General features: G+C 33.4%; 1 protein-coding gene across 1 annotated transcript in view; it reads left to right on the forward strand.

Annotated features, from left to right (window-relative positions):
- The window catches only part of LOC107451827 (peroxidase), a 123,250-nt gene that overhangs the window by 82,618 nt on the left and 18,826 nt on the right, over nt 1–21,806 (forward strand). The window contains exons 8-11 of the mRNA XM_087152542.1: nt 7,777–7,884; nt 11,415–11,550; nt 13,136–13,495; nt 15,100–15,291. Coding sequence (XP_087008668.1) covers nt 7,777–7,884; nt 11,415–11,550; nt 13,136–13,495; nt 15,100–15,291 — 796 coding nt within the window. The remainder of the gene's footprint in view (nt 1–7,776; nt 7,885–11,414; nt 11,551–13,135; nt 13,496–15,099; nt 15,292–21,806) is intronic.

The following is a 21,806-nucleotide window of genomic DNA, read 5'->3' on the forward strand; positions in this document are numbered from 1 at the left end:
TTTTATGAATGTTTCAAGCTCTTTGCTTGAATAACTAAAAAGGAATCAAAAATAAATTGAGCAGCTTGCTCTAAACTGTGTTTGTTTGATTTTGGAGTTGTTCAGAATTGTATCAGCATGAGTAAACGTTATTTTCAGAAAAGTTGATGAAATTATTTGTTTTGATAGTTATGATATGAGGCGTTGGAGGTGAAATGTGCAGCTATTGGTCTGTGGTTTTTATCTTTGATATAATTTTCAAATTTAAAGATTTCATTAAAATTTGCTGCTTTACATTCTATGGCTTTATCGAAAAAATCTGCGTTTAGCTTGTATATATGCTGTGATAGAGTTGGTATTTTGAGGTCTGCATGTATATTGGTATTCCGGATGAACCATCTTGCACAGGTTATTTTTCTAAGGATCTTGTTTTGGTATTGGTTTAATTTCTTCAGTAGATGTTGAGGTATCGTTGTCCAGGCAGGTGAGGCATAGGTAAGTATTGGGCGGATCATTGCTGTATATAGTAGCTTCTTTAGTTTAAGTGACATATTCTGATTATATATTAATGGTTGTATGGCTATTATTGCTGCATTTGCTTGATCTATTGTGCTTTTGATGTGATCATTCCAGGTGAGTTTGCTATTGATTATAAGGCCAAAGATAATTTGCTTTTTTAACTAGCTCAGGGCTGAAACTTAACGGAAAAGTAGTTTCATCAAAACGGAAAAGAGTAAAAACTGGTAACAAGTAAATTTCACTTTTAGTTTTTTTTCGGGTATAATAAAACATCCATAACTACCAAATTTTTTCAACGGATACAATTTATATATCGAATTGCTTCTTCCTCGAGAAAAAAATTAGCACTAGTGAATTGTTTATTGTTAAGAATAGATTTACTCCTCCCGAAAATTATCTGTTATTGAAATAGTTCTGCTACCACAGAGATGCCAACTTCCTCCGGACAGCAAATAAATATTTTAAAGTGGTAATTTATCAATTGTGATTCTTGGTCTAATAAATTTAATTTAGTAGATTTTTATATACCACTATTTCTAAATAATTCGTAGGCTTATATAATTCACCACTTTATCAGTTCAAGTAGGATGACTGCCTGATATGTAGGTCGGTGATTCACGATCCTGATATTTCATTCAAAGGTGATGCTCTACTGATGTCCTCTTCTCCCTTGTGATGCCGGTTATGTTGAATTGATGCTGATTATCCTGAACTTTACAAGGTGAGTGATACTGATTTTGATCTCGTCAGATTCTGGAGTAGGAAGAGATAATACTGTCAACTAGCCATTTTGATGTCTGGATTTTGAGCCCGCCATTTTGTTTTTTCAAGTCATGCCGTATCATAAAACAGCTCGTGGTGGAAAGGTCTCATTCTCTGGTCGTAATTCACCGTCGCATTGCAAAGAATCCACGTCATTAGAAGAAATCATTGCTATCTGTGGGATATCAAAAAAATACTTTCCACCAGTTGAACATGAACATATTGACGATCTCGTAGAGTTTTACACTCAGTTTGATACAGAGGAACTGATTCGTTTAGATAAATTATTTAGCAAACTGCTCATTCAAATAAGATCAAGTTACCCTGGAGACTACGAATACAATTACTTCCTAAAACTGACAAATGCAGCTTATCACGTCAGATGGAAGAGGAAAATTCAAGCAGAAGAAAACATGGAGATGAATAAGAAATCCATCCAAGTCGAATCAATAATGACTGAAACTAATCCAAGCACTGGCGACATAACCATGGAAAATAAAGATGAGAACCTGAATACAACACCAAATACAGAAACTGACACGGACATCAATATCAACAATAATACAGAACCACCAACAAAGAAAAGAAAAAAGAAGAAGAAAAAGCAAAATGTAGTCAAAACAATTGTAGATAACTCTACACTCATGTCTACAAACAGCTGTCCTTCTTCTAGCCAACATAACTCAACACATGACGTCACTATCTTGCCGACAACAAAACCTAAGGAGGATACCGACAAAGTACGGGATCCGCCCAGCAAACCTGAAATAACACCGCAAGCTAGATTTATTAAGGTTTTGGTCCGCGGCCTGCCTGTGGACTTTGATACAGATGCCATCAATACAGAATTACAGAAAAACAACGTTGAAACCTTTAAAATAGTGCAGTTTAAGAAGAGAATGGGAGAGGCCTATCGGTTCCTTCCACTCTTTCTCATAATCCTAACATCAACGGCGAATCACCAAAAAATATTCGAAGTCAACAACATACAGCAGATTCCGATCAAAATCGAAAGATTTCGAGGAGGTCGAGGACCTACACAATGTTACAACTGCCAAAATTATGGACATACGCAAAGCCGCTGCAATGCGCCTGCAAGGTGTGTAAAATGCGCTGAAAACCACAGGACTCATGAATGCAACAAAGACAGAACAACACCTCCAAAATGCTGTAATTGTTACAAAAACCACACAGCCAACTATACTGGGTGCGAGACTCGCCCCAGCAGAAGGAGCCCTCGAGCAACATCAAATTCAACGCCTAAACTTGCTCACCGATTAGTGTCATTAATCAAAGAATTACAGGAATTGCTCAAAAATGAAGAAGTGCTACGTCTTCTGCGGGATATCATCGGGGAAACATCTCAATCACAGTGAGTTCTATTTTTATTTCCAAGACTCTCAAGTTAAATTCACTGAACTTTTCACAGTAGACTTTTACTTATGTTAAATTAAATTACATAAAATTTTATTTTCTGAAAATATAGCCAATTAATGCATATGTATTTATCAACTTATGCACGTTAAATTCTTTTGCAAATTCTATTGTATTTAAGGAACAATATTTCTCTGATAAAATATATTTACTGCATTTTCTCCAAATATGTTATTTTATCATGAATCAAGGTATAATTTATCTATATTCATCAATTATGTTCTTCATTTTTCAAAAATCAATTATTGTACACATCAAATCATGTTATATCTTTATTTTAAATTACCTTCTACAATCAATATTTCTAATGTTATGTAAAAACGTCAATTTGACATTTTGAATTTTTCATTGTTTTATTATTTCACAAGCGAACGGCTTGATTTTTTTTTATGGCTACCACAATGTATTCGAATGAACTTCAATGTATGTCACAATTAAATATGTGCTAGTTAAAATATTGAAATTTAATTAGTGAAATATGTATCAATTTATGTTAATATTTATTTATGTCAACTTACGTATATATATGTCAAATTATGTTTATATTTATATATGTCAACTTAGATTCGATGAATCAGATATTCAAATGTTATATTTACTCAAGCAAAGTGCTTGTTTTTCTATTAGCTACCACATCGACTGCTAAATTCAAAATGTTATTACTATAAATTTTCTGTAAATTTCTAGATGTATGGGATAGGGGCCGCTAAGAGGCCCAGGTGCCCAATTTTTGTAAATAAAAAAGAAAAAAGAAAGTTCAAGTAGGATCAAAACAATTGAAGATAATTCTACACTCATATCTGCAAACAGCTGTCCTTCTTCTAGCCAACATAATTCAACAGATGACGTCACTATCTTGCCGACAACAAAACCTAAGGAGGATACCGACAAAGTACGGGATCCGCCCAGCAAACCTGAAATAACACTGCAAGCCAGATATATTAAGGTTTTGGTCCGGGGCCTGCCTGTGGACTTTGATACAGATGCCATCAATACAGAATTACAGAAAAACAGTATTGAAACCTTTAAAATTGTGCAGTTTAAGAAAAGAATGGGAGAGGCCTGTCGGCTCCTTCCACTTTTTCTCATAATCCTAACATCAACGGCGAATCACCAAAGAATATTCGAAGTCAACAACATACAGCAGATCCCGATCAAAATCGAACGATTTCGAGGAGGTAGAGGACCTATACAATGTTACAACTGCCAAAATTATGGACATACACAAAGCCACTGCAATGCACCTGCAAGGTGTGTAAAATGTGCTGAAAACCACAGGTCACATGAATGCAACAAAGACAGAACTACATCTCCAAAATGCTGTAATTGTTACAAAAGCCACACAGCCAACTATACTGGGTGCGAGACCCGTCCCAGCAGAAGGAGCCCTCGAACAACATCATATTCGACGCCTAAACTTGCTCATCGATTAGTGTCATTAATCAAAGAATTACAGGAATTGCTCAAAAATGAAGAAGTGCTCCGTCTTCTGCGGGCGATCATCGGGGAAACATCTCAATCCCAGTGAGTTCTACTTTTATTTTCAAGACTCTCAAGTTAAATTCACTGAACTTTTCACATCAGACTTTTACTTAAGTTAAATTAAATGACATTAAGAATTATTTTCTGATAATATAACCAATTTATGCATACATATATATCAACTTTGCATGTTAAATTCTTTTGAAAATTCTATTGTATTTAATGAGCAATACTTCTCTGATAAAATATATTCACTGCATTTTCTCCAAATATGTTATTTCATCATGTATCAAGGTATGATTTATCTATATTCATCAATTATGCCTTTCATTTTTCAAAAATCAATTACTGTACATATCAAATCATGTTTTATCTTTATTTTTAATTTAAGTCTACAATCAATATTTCTAGTGTTAAGTCAATTTGTCATATTAAATTTCATTGTTTTATTATTTCACAGGCAAACGGCTTAATTTTTTTTATGGTTACCACAATGTATTCGAATGAACTTCAAGTATGTCACAATTAAATATGTGCTAGTTAAAATATAGAAATTTAATTAGTGAAATATGTATCAATTTATGTTATTATTTATGTCAACTTATGTATATATATGTCAAATTATGTTTATATTTATATATATCAACTTAGATTCGATGAATCAGATATTCAAATGTTATATTTACTCAAGCAAAGTGCTTGTTTTTCTATTAGCTACCACATCGACTGCTAAATTCAAAATGTTATTACTATAAATTTTCTGTAAATTTCTAGATGTATGGGATAGGGGCCGCTAAGTGGCCCAGGTGCCCAATTTTTGTAAATAAAGTAAGTAAAGTTCAAGTAGTTAAATAGCCGATCGGCAAATCACGAGCTAGCATCCAGGAAGCCACACCTTCTTAGCTTTTTGTAATTGCAGCTTGCTGTGATATTTTTCTTTAACAGATTCTCTTAGGAGCGGATTGTGCCAGAATCTTCATCATAGATCTATCCAACATCCGATGAATCGGTTAAAGCCGCTGTGTACAGAGCTACATGTAGTTTCTAACGTTCTAAGTAGTTAAGTCATGCTATACATTTTAAAAAGCGAGCAAAAAATAGTCAAATATTTGCAATATTTAGTTTGTAGTTATTTACCGTTATTTGAATTATTTTGGCATCTCTGCTACCAGTGTTCTCTCTTTTCCGTCTCGCTTTCACGCCTGCAACTGTTGTAGTTAACTCATTCCTTGCTGAAGAGGCGGATTTCTTCGTATTGATTTATATTTTGAAAAAAGTGGTGTGTTACTTATATTTAAATGGATAATTTAGAGCGTTAATCACCACTTTAGTTTTTAAAAAATTGGGATTTTCATTAATGTTAGTGGATGGACTCTCTTAAATGATTTCTAAGAAATTTCAGTTCTTTCTAATCTTTATTGATTTGTAATAAAAAGGAGTGTTATCGGTTTCGAATGGGTTAGAAGACGCAAATTCAAATACAACCTTATTCGTTACGTACCATTGTACAGAGAGCGCCAACAAAAGGGCCACCCTCAATTACTTTTAATCTAATGATCGGATCTTCACGTTCTGGGATTCAATCTTATTGGCTCGAGGGGGGTGACTTCAAATTAACTAATTAATTAGTGAATACGATATTTTTAGTTACGAAATAAGACACAAAAATGTACTTTCTCTGAATAAACATAAGGACACAAGAAGATGGAAAGTAACACCATCATCAATATTTTAATTATACATTCACACATCCATTTTTACAATCATGAGTAACAACATAACATTTTTTCTAAAGTAGAAAGTAACTTAAAGTTTTACCCATTAAACTGATTGGGGTAAAACGGGTGTCTCTTCTTACGTCATCTCACTTGGTAAGAGTCAGAACGATGATTATTGTTATTGTTTTTACGGATAGAGAGGTAGCGCCATCTGTTGCTACGAATTAACTATCCGTTACACATACCTTTTTTATGCTGAATCTCATAATATAAGGGATAGTCTCAATCTGGAAAATAGGGTCACCATAGTTCGACCAGTTCCAAAGTTTCGACCCCTTTTCATTTTAAAAAATGAACTTTTTATATGGCAATAAAATTCTAAGTTTGAGCTAAATTGGTCAAAAAATTACTGGGAAATTGAATTTCAAAAACGTCAGATATTTAAAATTCGATTTTGTAAACTCTTAGTAGTTGCATCCGTTTTTTTTTCTAACTGAAAAAAAAAACTTTGAGTGCTGATGATTAAGCTTATTTCATCTTCTGTAAAATCAGTCAGTTTTGAAGCCATTGATGTTTAAAAAGATTTAAAAATAAATCGACTTTTTAAAAATAAGAGATTCCACTAACGAGACTCAACTTAAAAACAACGTCTTACTAACTTGATTAATTAATATTTTATTTTATCTTATCACCGTTGTTAAACATTTGACCCAATTCTGAGTCTACGACTATCAAGTAGTATCAAGCTCATTAGACTTGTAATTTTAAGCCCTACCCAGAAGACGAAGGAATTCCTCTGGATCAAGCATTAGGACAAACTAGACTTTGTGGAGGAATTTTAATGGAACTAACCCGCATTTACGTTACATAATGGATTGAAAAACCTCCCATGGTTAGTCCGACAGCAAAAGGATTTTATCCCTTTATCCGTCTGCTATTGAGGATATTTTACGTCCGCACGGTGACAGCCAGGAGCAAAATTCGTATGAACTAGCCGCCGCTGATATTCGAACCTGGGTCACCTCAAAAATTCAATTTATGTGAAAAAAGGGTAAGAAATTACAATTATACTTAAAATTGTTCAAAATTCAATTTTTAATATCAAACAAAATAATAGAATATTATTGACTCGTTCAGCTTCTCTTAAAGAATAACAGAAAAGGCTAAACGCAAAATGCATCCGATTTCTTTATCTAATATCTTTGAATACCAAACCCCTCTCCAACAAATTTGAAATCGCATAATGAAACTTAATTGGTTACTAAACTTTCTTACTTCTTGATTTCAGAAATTGCATCATTATCGCATGGTTGCATTTGGCGTTAAAAATTTCAATTTTCAATGTACCTTTATAAATGAGCTGCCAATTTTTAGGCGATGGACTTTCTATCAGTTCTTTTACTAATCGAAGTTTGGAAGCTTTTCCTCGTTCATTATATAGCATCATAGTTTGAACCCAACTCAAAAGACAATAAAACTTCTTAATCAGAAAACGGAACAAATTGCCCTATCTGAAGGACTTTTTAAGTGAAGCTTAACCGTTCGCATTGGAAAATACTTAAAGCAAGAGCCATGGAAATTTCTCACCGTTAACCAGATGGAAAAATTTATGAAATAAAAACTACACGTTGTTATAATGTTACCATAAGAGCCCGAAGTCTGGTCAATTATAGATATTACCGGTAAAACCTGTCTTTCACCACAATGTCTAGGTTCGAAGTATGTTTTATTATGAATCCATTTCGTCCTATTATTTGCCGAGACACTTTGATGAAAGCAAGGGTTTGCAAGTAAAATATTGGATATACCAGACTAACATTGAACTATCGTTTGTATGTACTAAATAATTTGCTTTGTATTACTATCTGTTTATTTTTCTTAGGTAAATTAAGGAGTCAAGATACAAAGTTTGGGAAATTGTTACCGAAGAATCACAGAAAAGAAACGTTATATTGCCCAGTTCCTAACATTGAGAAATGCTTTGAAGGAGGTATGAATAAATTTTTCTTCGCAACGAATTTGTGAAACTTAAAATATGGAGAAGGAATGCAATCTAGAAAATATGGTCTTAATAGTTTGGCGAAGAGAACGATTTGAACCCTTTCACTTAATGTGCGCCCTCTCAAAGAGATCATGTTTTAATATTTTTATTTCTATTCGACTGAATCATTTAAAATATTGCAACATGCAATTACACAGAATAACAGGCTAGTCCAAAAAATGTGTATACCTTTCAATTTAAAATATTTCAACAATAAGTAAATTCAATAATGTACTAAATAATTTAATATCTTTTTACTTAGAATTTTTTTCTTCGAATGAACTATTTTTACAACTTTGAACACAAACTGTGTGATTTGCTAAGAAAGTTTAGGAGACGTGGGGAAATGAGTAAAAAGAAAAATTGGAAAATTAAGGGTATAAAGCAAAAATAAAGGAAAATATGAAATGAGAGGGAAAAAGCAATGAGGAAGAAAGTGATAAAACCAGTAGAGGATTATAAAAGAAAGGATATAAGAAACAAGTGTAAAGAGGTTGGACCCCAGGGTCTAAGGTATAGAAATTAAATTATGCTTCTAAACATTAGGAAAGACAAGAAACGTTATTAACTAAATTATTAGACTTTTTTAAAGTGGGAAATGATTTTCAGAGATCAAGGTTGGTAAATGAAGGACAATGACATTTTAGCAAAAGAAAATTTGAACTTAAGACTATGGACATACGTGTCATGTTCTTTAAGGATACGTTTGCCCAATATACGATAGACCACAATGACAAGTATGTCACAAGTAACCACAATGACAAGTAACCACAATTATGATCTTGAAGGATGGTGAAATTTAATTTGTTTACAAGAGATGCAACTACTTTAAACTCAAAATCATAACAATTTTTGGCACTGATTTTCATATAATAAGGTAGAATAATCAAATTGCTAACTACTACGTAAGAGGAATTTCCACCACCCCAGGTAGCTTTCATTCTAATCATAGATTTGAGTTTTCTTTTGCTAAAGTCATTAAACACTTCTCTCCATTTACCGACCTTGAATTTTGGGAATCATTCCATATTTAAAAATAATTTTACCAATTTATCCATTGATCTTTCTTGCTACTCCTAATGATTTGAAATCTAATTTAATTTCTAAATCTTTCCCACTCCACCCCCTTACACTCGCCTTTTGTTTCCCTTCTTTAATTTTCTTGTTGAAGATTGTTGAAAATGCCAACATATTTTTTGTAAAAGGCAAATTATGTAAAAAAAAATGGGAAGGAATGTACAAAGCCTTTTTTTATGTTTTTGGTATTTAGATAATAAGCAGTACGATAACCAAGTGAATGAACAACTCTTTCTTGTGAAAAATTCCGCAGTTAGACAACATTTGATATTCTGACTAAGTTATAACTTTTACAATGCTGAAAAAATTTTGCACTAGGTCAGGAAATGTCTAATCCATGGAATGACCAAATGTTAATCTTACGCTATGTCATATAATGTATGTAGATATCAAAAAAAAAGTTGATTAAAAAAAAGAAATATTTAAATTTTTTTTTTAAACTTCGTTATTTCGTAAACTAAGTCAATTCTAGAATAACAAGAACAAGTTATGGAAAATTGATTACAATATTTTCAAAATTTCAATTCCAAAAATTTTTTCTTCGTGTGGAATCAATTTTTAGTTCAGACCTTGTGGGCCACTAATTTTCTGTGTGCATACTCCATTTTGTTTTCAAAATTTCATTTTTCCTCATACATCTCGAGCTTTTCTAACTACTCTGGAATATCAGCTTCGTCAAGATTTGTCTTTTAAAATTTACCCCAGTATATGCTGAGTTATAAATGGATGTTGTCTTAAGAAAAAGGCTTCGTCTTCTACTATTCATCTCATCCATTTTCTGTAAATAAATTATTCCTTTTTGCGAGTTATTCTTCATAATTTTGTTGCCTTTTGGAATATTGAACTGCCTTGATGATTCTAGAAAAAAAATTTCTTTAGTACCTAAACCCATACCTGCCAACTTTCACTCTTTCCGAGAATGGATTTTCAGAGTGGTTGTAAAACAATAAACGAAAAACAATCTGACTCAAAAATATATTTATATTTTGATCCCGTTGAAATTCGCTTGGGCAAGGATTACTATGCTTTCATATATTTATTGTAATTATTTATATGTAGTGGTGGTCAAAATCATTTATAATTACCATTATAATTCAAAAAGTTAATAACCTGAGTATTGCTACCACTTTAAATATGAAAATGAAATCTTCCGGAAAATCCGAAAGAGTTGGCAGGTATGTCTAAACTTCTCATACTTTTTTCGCTGTATATTTGGCGAATTTTTTATCGAAAAAAGAATAATATTATCTTGTTTTTGAAAGAAAACATTTATAGACAAATACAAAAATCATTTAAATATTTGTTTTATTTACTTTAGATGTGTCTTATAATAATTTTAAAAACAAATTTAAGCTTAAGTACTTATTCATTATAAAGGACCATGTTGACTTTTCAGAGTTTTTGACTTCTTAGTTAGTGTAAACTGTTACATAATTATTATTTGATATCTGCTTCCTAATTTAAACGGGTAATTTATTTTTAAAAATAATGCAATTGCGTTGTCATCATTATGAAAACAATGAATGGACAAAATTGTTATTTCTTATTGATATTTAAATTATTTTAATATATTTGAAGTGCAAGTAAACGCGTTTTTTAATTAGCTTAACCCAGACTTAATGTAGTTAACTACCCCATTTAAAGATAATTTATAAATATAAACGAACTTATAATTATTTTTATTACATGAATTTGGCTACTGAATTGGTTTATTATGATGAAATTATTTTGACAATTGCTTATGCTACTCTTAACGCACAATATTTGGTTCCTTCTGTTTTACAGAATTATGTTAAAGGTATATAAAGCTGTTCTTTCACTAGGAAAGAAACATTCCTCTTCAGTTACTTTTCCTTTACATTTAATAGAACTTAGAGACATAATATGAAAATCTTTTATATTTTTCTTTTATTTTCAGCAGTGAAAATTTCCCTGTGAACAAAAGATCGTTGGTTTTTGAGGACATGCTTCGCCAGTAAATAAACGTCCTTTAAACTCAAAATTTACTTATTCTGCAATAAATAAAAATTTAAAAAAAAGAACATACAGGTAAATAGCTTCAACTTTATTTAATTTCGCTAAAATCTATTAAAGACTATCTATTGTAGTAAAAACAAGAATCTATATAACATTCAGCTTATAATTTTAGCAGAAAAACAAATTCTCCATTTTTTTTTTCAAGCGTAGACAATGCGACCAGGTAATTCCACACAGTGTGAAATATGACTTCCTGTTGGAATTAGCTACTGTTTCCAAAAAATCTGAAGAAAAACTTTTGAAATATTATTTTTAAAAAAGCTATTCATTCACTGGCTGGTTTACCCTAAAGGAGTTAAGCATTTCAATTTACTTCTCGATTGTTATCAAAAAAACGTTGGTTATAAAAAGGTTCGTTATTACAGGAGATGACCGAACAAATCAACACTCCATGTTAATCACACTTCAAACCATGTATCTTAGGTTGCATAACAAAATAGCGGACTCCCTCCATCAGCTGAATCCAAATTGGAACGATGACAAACTTTATCAAGAGTCCAGGTTTGTATGATTTACTTTTTCCACGAAACAATTCATGGAGTATAAACTCTTACCAGACTGTACAAACGTTTGTACAGTAAAATAACATTTTCATTACTATACATTGCAAACAATATAAGTATAAGTATACTGATTTTCTATTCTCTGAAATTTACCTCATTTCATGCAGTACAAATACTATAACAATAAAATAATATTTCCTGATCCCTCCCCTCATTGTAAGTAATGTAAATATGAATTCGAAAATTCCGTATTTATTTAGGGGTGTCGGTAGGGCTAAAACCGACCATTTTCAATGTACCTTTTCTAAGAAACTTCTTATGATATCGCTTTGAAATTTATTATTTTTTGGGGGGGAGGGGGGGTATTTGAGATTATATCAGTTGTATGCTATGATAATGTTTTAGCGTTAACAGAAATACTTTTTTAAGTTATAAAGGATTTTTTGCTCAAAAATGATTAAACTTTTATAAAAATTTATAAGGTCTAAGTTCATAATTTAAACAAAAAGTTCTGCCAAAGATATGTATTAACAGTTATCAGAGTATAAACATTCATAAGCAATTTCTTGATTAGATGCTGAGAAAAGGTACATCGTAAAAGATCAGTTTTAGCATTATTGGTATATATGCCCAACTGACAGCATTTTTAAACATATTTTTCTTTCATTTTATTCATTATAATGTATTTTACGAAAATAGCTGACAAATTAAAATTTTTATGGCTTGAACATTTTTTTAAAGTGACTAACCAGGATTGCTACGACCCGTAAAAGAATAGTAATTTGTAGCAAAGTTTTCTCAAATCTTCTGAAAAAGGATTCACTTTAGCTTCTATACGAGATTTTGAATCTAAGGTTTTTGGCACCCATGCGGCAGGTACGAATAGCCCTCTTCAAAGAAGATTTTTCACCTAGTGGCAGTGACAGTAACCCCTTCTTTTACATTTAGTCCATTCATCGAAACAAGTGACGTAAATCTTTAATATGTTTGCTTAAATTACTTGAACGTAACGGTCGTTAAAATCATTTTATATCAAATTTATTAAAACAGGAATCGAGTTTGAATGATCTACGAGATCACTGTAAAAATACGATCTTCCGATAACCCATTCCTGGTAACTTACACTTTTCTCAAATAGAGATTTAAAAAATAATAAATGCTTTCACTTTAAATATTAAAACAAAAAATTTCCGAAAATCCGGAAGAATCGTTAGTTGAGGCTGCTTAAGACCCAATACTAAAGTATGGGACATTACCGGTTATTTACTGCATTTTTGTTCTTTTTTGGAGAATAGAAATTACCTAGTATTCCCTACAGTGATGTTTTTACGCTTTAGAGCCCTCTCTGCATTTGTTTATTAATGCCAACCCTGATGTTTTTTTTTTTTTAAACTTAAGGATCGCTATGCAGTTGACCGATCTGTGCTACCTTATCCTTGCGTTTTTCTTCCCTCTTCTGATATCATTAGCATCAAATATTAAGTTTTTAAATAAATTAATATGGAACCGAATAGTTGAGACATTCACTTAAAAATGTGGACATTTTCTGTATTGCAGTTACTTAAGATGCAATTATTTTGTAGGCGGATAGTCATTGCTTTGCATCAATATATCATCTATGAGGACTACTTGCCGTTTCTCATTGGTTCGGATAACATGGTGAGGTACGATCTCTACCCCAATTTCCAAGACGGATCTCTCTACAATGATGAAGTGGATCCTTCCATGCTGGTAGAATTCAGTGGAGCGGCGTTCCGTGCTCACAGCACTGTGTCTCAGTATGTGAGTGGATTCATGCCGCTATTGAAATTTCGCAATACCTACTCCAATGTGCAACTGATACACAACGGTTGGATGAATCCCTTGTTGACGGGCGCCTGCGAATTGCCATCGGAAAAAAATGACGAGTTTCAAGCGGAAGATATCTCTGATTATTTGTATAAGTATGGAAATAATATGCAACCTAATGATTAAAATATACAAATTGGAAAAACAATCGACATCTTTCAAGCTCTCAAAAACAAGTGCCCATTTTCCACACTTCCCAGACATAAATGAGAAGAAAAAATTATTTGAAACATAAAACGTAAAGTTGTCAAAAAAAATATAGAAAAAAAAAAGGTGAGAAACAAAACTAGAAAAAATCACAGTATCCTAGAGAGAAAAAGAGAACAAGGAAAACCACAATGGCCGAGAGAGGCAAATCGGGAAAAAGGGAATTTCCACGCACTGTGGTGATGAGAAAAGGACATTCATGTGAGCAAAACAAGATTCCAACAATGTACAGTAATTGATGATTTCTCGCATTCTTGATAACAGACTTATCTATCAGGTTTTTTTTAGGTTAAAATTTAGACTTAAGGAATGCGATAGATATGTCCGTTATCAAGAATACTGCAAACAAGCAAAGTACGCGCCTATGCTGCGTTAAACGAGCAACATCCATTGCACGAGCAACTTCACGTTTTATAATTCAAATCACTTTTATTTCTTCTCATTCACGTCTAGAAAGTGGATGCCTGTTTTAAAGCGCTTGATACGTGAGGACTGTTATTTCCAATTTGTATATTATTGAAGTGAATGAAGTTTTTCATCGATTAATATCTTCAGTTTCTTGGGATTATCTATTTCATATGTAAGCTATTAATGATTATCTTTATTTGTTTTAAAACTGAGAAATCGAGAAAGCAGATTTGGAAGTACGTTAGATTAATTTATAAATGCATTGTCTCGCTAAACACGTCACGCGTTTACATTGAAATCTCTTTCAGGCCACCGCTGTACAAAGCGTATTCTGCTAAGTACTCCCACCGATATTTTAGTTGTATCCGTTGCTTCGCATCTGTTTCTCATCTCTCCACTTTACACGATCAGTTTGAATCTTTGCCTAGTAAAGAGGAGTATAACTTTACCCCTTATTCGTCGAAATTTCAAAAAAGGAAAACTTATTTCTTAGTGAGTCAAATAGCAGCAAACAAGAAAGTTTTTACGAGGCTCACAATAATTTTCTTAGTGTATCATTTTTGTATTACTTTTATAACAATTCAATAGTTTTGTTACTTCCTGTGAAATATCTTTTCGAATACATACACGTGGGACGGGTGACGCTGCAGTCAACGTGTGTTAAATGAGTTTTAACAAACACTTGTACGCACCTGGAAAAATGAGAAGAAAAAAATTTTTTATTAATATTAATCTGAAAATTTTTATTTCATTATGCAACCGGATTCTAAAAATAGAAGCTGATGTGGAAGTTCGTAGCTGTTTATTACAATTTTGATATCAGATTCCGGGTGCGTTTAAGAAACATAATTAAAAAATTGCAGTAATGTTAAATTAAGTGATAATTTGAAGTTTAAAAAAAATCGAAAAAATGCGGAACAGGCCTGAAAGGTAAAGAGGGAAAACTGGCATTTTATTTACAGTTGATTTCTGGGAAGGCACACATTTTGTCTCGGGTAAGAAATTGGTCCTGTCATAACTGTTAGACTCTTCCCGAAAACAAGCCAATAATGAAAGATTTGAATTTTCTAATTTATGTTGCTAGGGGTCCCGGTGAAACGTATGGTGGAGATATGACTGCAACAGACATACAGAGAGGAAGAGACATCGGCCTGCCATCCTATACTCAAATGCTACATTTCTGCTTCAACGGATTACAAATAAACGATTATTCCCAATTGTGGAATTCAGGTTTAATGACTGGAAGGAGCGTTCGAGAACTAATGGATCTTTACGAGTAAGTTCTTCATACCTTTTGCTCTGCTTTTCTTCCAAGCTGTAGTAGCAGTGGTTAAAAATCATTCAAAATGAAATGCATAAATTCAAGAATGAAACTGTTAATGCTTTAAATACCAAAATAAAATGCGAAAAAATAGGCAGTTATGGAGTAGAGATGAACACCAATCATCAGTAATACTGTAAAGTCTCACATCTTGAAATGATATTTTGCGTAGCAGCCGACCCAATTCTGAGTTTATGATTATCAAAGTACATCTCCGTAGCCTTGTAATTTTGAACCTAACGCAGAAGACAAGGGAGCTACTGAACCAAGCATTGGAACAAACTAGCCTTCGTGGAGAATTTTTTGATGGAACTAACCCGCACTTACGTGACGCGAGTGCTATCGCTGGGATTTAATCCTGGGTCACCTACCCAATGGGAAACTAATCATTGCATCTTGAAATGATAAAAGAAATTGCAGAAGCAAAATTTCTGTTCTATATACGGTTAGTTTACTTTGATTAATTTTGCCCGCATTTAAAATCTTTTCTGTAAATTAATAGAAATTTTTATGTATGCTTAAGTTGTTTGTATTTGAACAAATCTGTTTGTTGGATAAAATCATTCTAAATTAAATTAATTAAATCTATATTAATAAAAAAATATGAAATTTACTACCATTCTAAATATTAAAATAAAAATGTTCCGATAAATGGGAACAAGTTATACGACCTGATATCCCTGTAAAGGCAAGTAAACTATTCGTAATCATCACTTTTTTTGTCATTTATAAACAGAATGATTGCTTGTGTAATTTCTTGCGATGTTAAAAATTGCGCTTTGACGTTTCATTTCTTATGAATAAGTTATAAAATGTAATAAGTTTTGAAGGAAATTTGTAAGGAAAATTTGTTTCTCTTTCTGAAAAGAAGTTGGAAAGAAAATGTTCTTTTACCAGTTTTTTCATATCTTGAAGTTGTCTGAAAACAATTTCATTAAAATTTTTGGAGTGATAAGGGTTAAATCATTTTTGTAAAACTTACTTTCTGCCGAAGCAGCATCGTTTATCTTTTTAATTGATGTAAAAAGCGTCTTTTCGAAAAAAATTCACATTTTATCTAATTTTAGGGATACTAAAAATGTAAGAAATGGTCAAAACTCATTTTTTTAAATTATTTAATCGCAACTATACCACCTTTCATACTTCGTAAATTATTCATATTTAAAGAGAAAGCATTTTTTACGTGTTTTGATAGTGAGCTGAAGAAAATATGCTAAAAAACTTTGCTTATTTCAATCTCTTTTAATAGTTTTTTGTTTGTTATAAATGACCCTGTTATGAAATTTTAGTTGTCCGTGGCATCCTTATTATTAAGAGTTAACTACTACATTAATTTTTTACCTGATTAGATATGAATATGAAAATAGTTATTAAATAAATACAACTCTTAATATTCTTTTGATAAAATAGACAGTAGGAGACCAACTGCTCCGCTTTCTGCAAAAGCTTTAATAAATTGGTGGCGAATTAAATTGTAAAACTTGTAGATTAGGGAGATTCTTTAAAAGAGTCGTCACGGAGAGGGGGGGGGGAGAGAACTCCAGAGTCATATTATTGGTCAAGCCTTTTACCTTTTCATCTCAATGTGTGAAGTAGTGGCGTAATTTTTATTATGAGTTTCGAAAACAGAAAGAAAAATTAAAGGAAAAATAATCATAGAAAAAAGTAAAAATAATTTGAACTATTTGCTGCATTTGCAACAACGCCATTGGCTGAATCGCGGCACCAGTAAGAATTCAGAGTTATGAACAGTTAGATAAACGACGGCAGCGCCAATCGCTTGAAGAGTTAATTACCTCGGCCTCGTAATAAACAGCAAGCTCACTTGGAATGACCATATCAAAAATATCATAGATAATGCAGCAACAATAATAATACAACCACTCATCTACAACCAGAATGTTTCATTAAAACTAAGAAAACGACTGCTGTATTCATCAATGATCAGACCAATTCTCACACATGCTTCAGCTGCCTGGATACCGAAACATCTCATGAAAAAACTCAACCAATGCCAGAACAATATGCTCAGAAAAATCACCTGTGCCAGACGATTCTTCAGAAATGCAAAGATTCACAAAGACCTTAAGATTTCCATTCTATCACAATATATTTATAAATTAAATGCAGATTTCTTCGACAAGGTCAAAAATTGTAGTGCAGCAAATTTTAACCAGATACTTAACTCTTTGAAAATTAAAAATACAGATCAAAAACATCTCACTTTACACCAGACGCCTCATATCACAATCATCAAAATAAATAAAAACCTCAATAAATTAGTCACATATCCACTCATAGCGTCAGATTCAACTACAATGATACTCGATCAAGCGTTTCCCCACGTTGACCATCAATCCCCATTCAAAGCCCCACAGCAAGCTGCTTCTTTTAATTTACTCAAGCAAGGTGCTTGAATCCTGTTAACAGCTACCACATAGACCACAAAGAACTAATTCGAAATAGAAAAATGCATGATGGATGGAATCCAGCTCTCAATTCAAGACAAGCTTGCAGAGTTATAATTTAAATTTATAAATTAAACTATAAGTATCAATATAAAAGTTTGAAAATAGTGATGAATAGTAATATTTCGCAGGTTCTTTTTCAGACCTTTCAATGTGAAATGATTTCACCATAAACCTTTCTTGGCATAAACGATTTTATTTAGATGCGTACTTATGCCACGGAACAAACATGAAGTATATAGAAAATAATAGTAATTAATCACATAATCAATGAAACTTCGCGCTCCATCATAGAACATTCCAGTCTTCTCTCACCAAGCTAGCGAACAGTCCCCAGCTTCTTTTTTTTTTCTCAAGTTTTTTTTGTATCTCGCAGCGCCATCTATTGTCGAGGATTCTTACAAGTCCCCCCAAAGGAAGCACATTCGTCACCTTAGAGACAATGCTGCTGAGAGAGAGAGAGAAAACCTGAAAAATACAATAAAAAAAAACAGCAACCCAGCTTCTATTCAGGTGATGAAATTCAAGTGAGAGCTCCAAAATATGCAGCTCCCAAAAATCATAAATATATATATAAGTATATAAAAAAAACTATATTCCTTGTGATAAATAAAAACATAAATACAAACAATTCAAAATATTACAAAAAAAAATTATTTATTTATATATTTTTTTCTTTTACACGTTATCAATGTAAAAAAAACACTTTTTTTTTTTTTTTTTTAAACAGCCCTGACATTTAAGTTTTGTTCCGAGTTTAAGACAAATATATATACATGATTTCTTTAGGAATTAACTGTTAACCTTGATAATGCGTCGGCATTTCCATGTGAACTGCCCTTACGGTATGTTAAAGTCATATTATAGCGTTGTAATGCTAAGGCCCACCGAGAGAGTTTAGCCCCATGAAGGGTACTTCGGGTCAGGTAAGTAAGGGGATTATGGTCTGATACAATTTGTACCTTGGCACCGAAAATCCAAGTATCAAACTTTTTCAAGGCTTCGATGACACAAAACGCTTCCCTCTCAATGGTTGACCATCGTTGTTGGCAAGGATTTAGTTTTTTGCTAAAAAATGCGATGGGCATCTCTTTTCCTTGTTCATTATTTTGAGCTAAACATGCTCCAATTGCAAACGCAGACGCATCAGTATAGAGTTGAAAGGGTTTATCGATGTCTGGAGTATGTAGTGATGGCATTTTAATCAGCTCTTGTTTAAGTTTGTTGAAGGATGCTTCTGCTTTCGAGTCCCATGAAATATTATTTGGAACATTCTTTTTAGTAAGGTTCGTTAAAGGTAGAACTATTTCAGAAAAATTTTGGATATATTCTCTATAATAGCTCACCAGCCCTAATAGACTTCTAACTTCCTTTTTGGTGGTAGGCTTAGACAAATTTTGGATGACTTCTACTTTTTCAGGATCTGGAGAGTGAGTGCCAGAACCTATTATATGGCCTAAGAACTTCACGTGACTCTTTCCGAAATCACACTTTTCTAGATTTGCGGTTAGACCAACACTTCGCAGAGTTTGAACCACCTGGTCGATGTGGTAGAGATGTTCATCCCAAGATCTAGAAAATATCGCCACATCATCAATATATGAGCGACAGTAGCGTCTATGGCGAGCTAGTACTTTATCCATGGATTTCTGAAAGGTACTTCCAGCATTCTTTAAACCGAACGGAAGGACCTTCCATTGGTAATGGCCAGCATGAGTGACAAATGCTGTATATGGTTTGGCGCTTTCCTTCATCGGGATTTGCCAGTACCCTTTCGTTAAATCGATTACTGTTATAAAGTGGGCTTTACCTATTTCAAAAAGTAGGTCTTTTGCGATCTTCATTGGATATGCGTCAGGAACTGTGAAGCTATTCAGAAGTCTAAAGTCAATGCACAGTCTAACGCTACCATCCTTTTTTGCAACGCATACCACAGGATGTGCCCATTCACTGTCACTGGGCTCTATTAGATCCCATTCTAGTAATTCTTTAACTTGGCGATCAACTTCGTCTTGTAGCGAAATAGGGACACGATAGGGTTTTAATCTCTTCGGACTGCAGTCTGCTGTAACTTTTATGTCATGACCATCGACATGGGCTTGACCTGGTTTGCTACTAAAAACATCGGTGTATGATTTTAACACATTGAATAGTTCCTTTCGCTGGTAATATTTTAGGTCACCTTTCATATTTTGCAAGTGGGTCCATAAGTCTTCAGTAGATTTGTCCATAAGATCCGCTGGTGCATAGTGGATATCTCCAAAGTCTTCATCTTGGTCGAAAATGATACCAATATGATCCACTCGAACAATATAAGGCCTTAATTTATTTATGTGGAGTTCCCTTATACTCCCGTTTTCCATTTCGACTTTGGCAGAGTGAGGTCTGGTAAGTTCGATTACAGTAGCTGGTCCTTGCCAAGTACTGAGCAATTTGTGAGATGACGATGGGATTAGCACGAGGACTTTGTCCCCAACATTCAAAGTCTTATCCTTAGACCGTAAGTTGTATCTTGATGTGTATCCGTCTTGAGAGATTTTGGAGTTTTCAGCTGCAATGTCATGAGCTTTTCTTATTTTTCCGATAAGATCATGTAGGTAAGTTTCAATTGAGCGGGATGCAGTGACTGGAACGCTACGTTCGCCTGTCCAGATCTCTTTCAATAAGGATAAAGGTCCCGGTGGCAGTCTTCCATACACCATCTGGAAGGGAGACAAACCAGTGGTGCTATGTGGCACTTCCCTGTAGGCAAACAGAAGATAGGGAAGGTGTAGGTCCCAATTTCTTCCATGTTCCTGGATATTTTTATTCATCATTTCTTTTAAAGTCCTATTCCATCTTTCGACAGCACCCATACTCTCGGGGTGTCCGGGAGTGGAAAATCGGGGACATACGCCAAGTAAATCTTCAAAAGATCGTGTGAGTTTGGCTGTGAAATTAGTTCCCTGATCGGAACAAATCATTTTCGGAAATCCGGTTTGAGAAAAAATCTTCATCAGGACGTTGCATGTGGTCTTTGCACTTATTTCTCTAACAGGGATGGCTTCTGCCCATCTAGTGCATAAATCAATTGCACATATCACAAACCGATGACCTCTTCTGGATGGTGGTTCTAACGGTCCAATGCAATCAACACTCCATACTTCAAAGGGTGTTTCTGGTCTGACGATAGGTTGGATTGGAATTCTATCTTTATATGTGATTGTTCTCTTCAATTGACATTCCTTGCAGCTTTCACAGAACTTCTTAACGTCTTGTTTGATAGTAGGCCAGAAGAATGAATATTTAATTCGTTGAGTTGTCTTTTTCTCACCGAGGTGACCAGCAAGAGGAATTTCATGAGCCATTCTCAGAACTTCTGTTCTTTTCTCTAAGGGTAACACAACTTGTTTGATGTTTTCGCCACAAATATTCTCCGAGTGAAGTAGAATTTCGTTTTGAACTGTATAAGCATTTTTGTTCCTTTTCGCCCATTCAAAGCATTTTGCTAGACTCTCATCTTGTTCTTGAAGAGTCTTAAAATCCAATTTAGTGTCATTTTCCATTCTTGCATTCTTAATGTCTTTTTGTGAAATTTGGGTAATGACAGCACAATTTGAAGTATTTTCTTTCAATGGTGATGGTTCGTCGCTAGAGTCTTCCCCCTCTGAAGAGGTATTCCATTGAAGATTACTGTGACAAAGCTCAATATTTTCACACAGTATCTCATAAGCTGAAGAACTTAGCAGCAAATCGGTTACCAGCTTCTTTGAAACAGCACAGGTGATAGGTACACTACCATGAAGTTCGTCATTTATTTTCATTTGGAAAATTTTCAGTGGAGTGACTTCGCTTTCTCCGAAAGCAGAAGATATCTCTATTTTACTTTCTCCTTCAGAAGGTATGTCGGCGACTAACTTCTCGCGGACTACCGATATCTGGGCTCCTGTGTCTACAATGCCATTTAGAACCACGTTTCCGCATTTAACTCTGACGAGTTTTAAATCATCTATGTTTCCAGAT

The sequence above is a fragment of the Parasteatoda tepidariorum genome, chromosome 9, assembly GCF_982258835.1.
Source record: "Parasteatoda tepidariorum strain Cologne lab strain chromosome 9, Ptep-v5.0, whole genome shotgun sequence".
Lineage (NCBI taxonomy): Eukaryota > Metazoa > Arthropoda > Arachnida > Araneae > Theridiidae > Parasteatoda > Parasteatoda tepidariorum.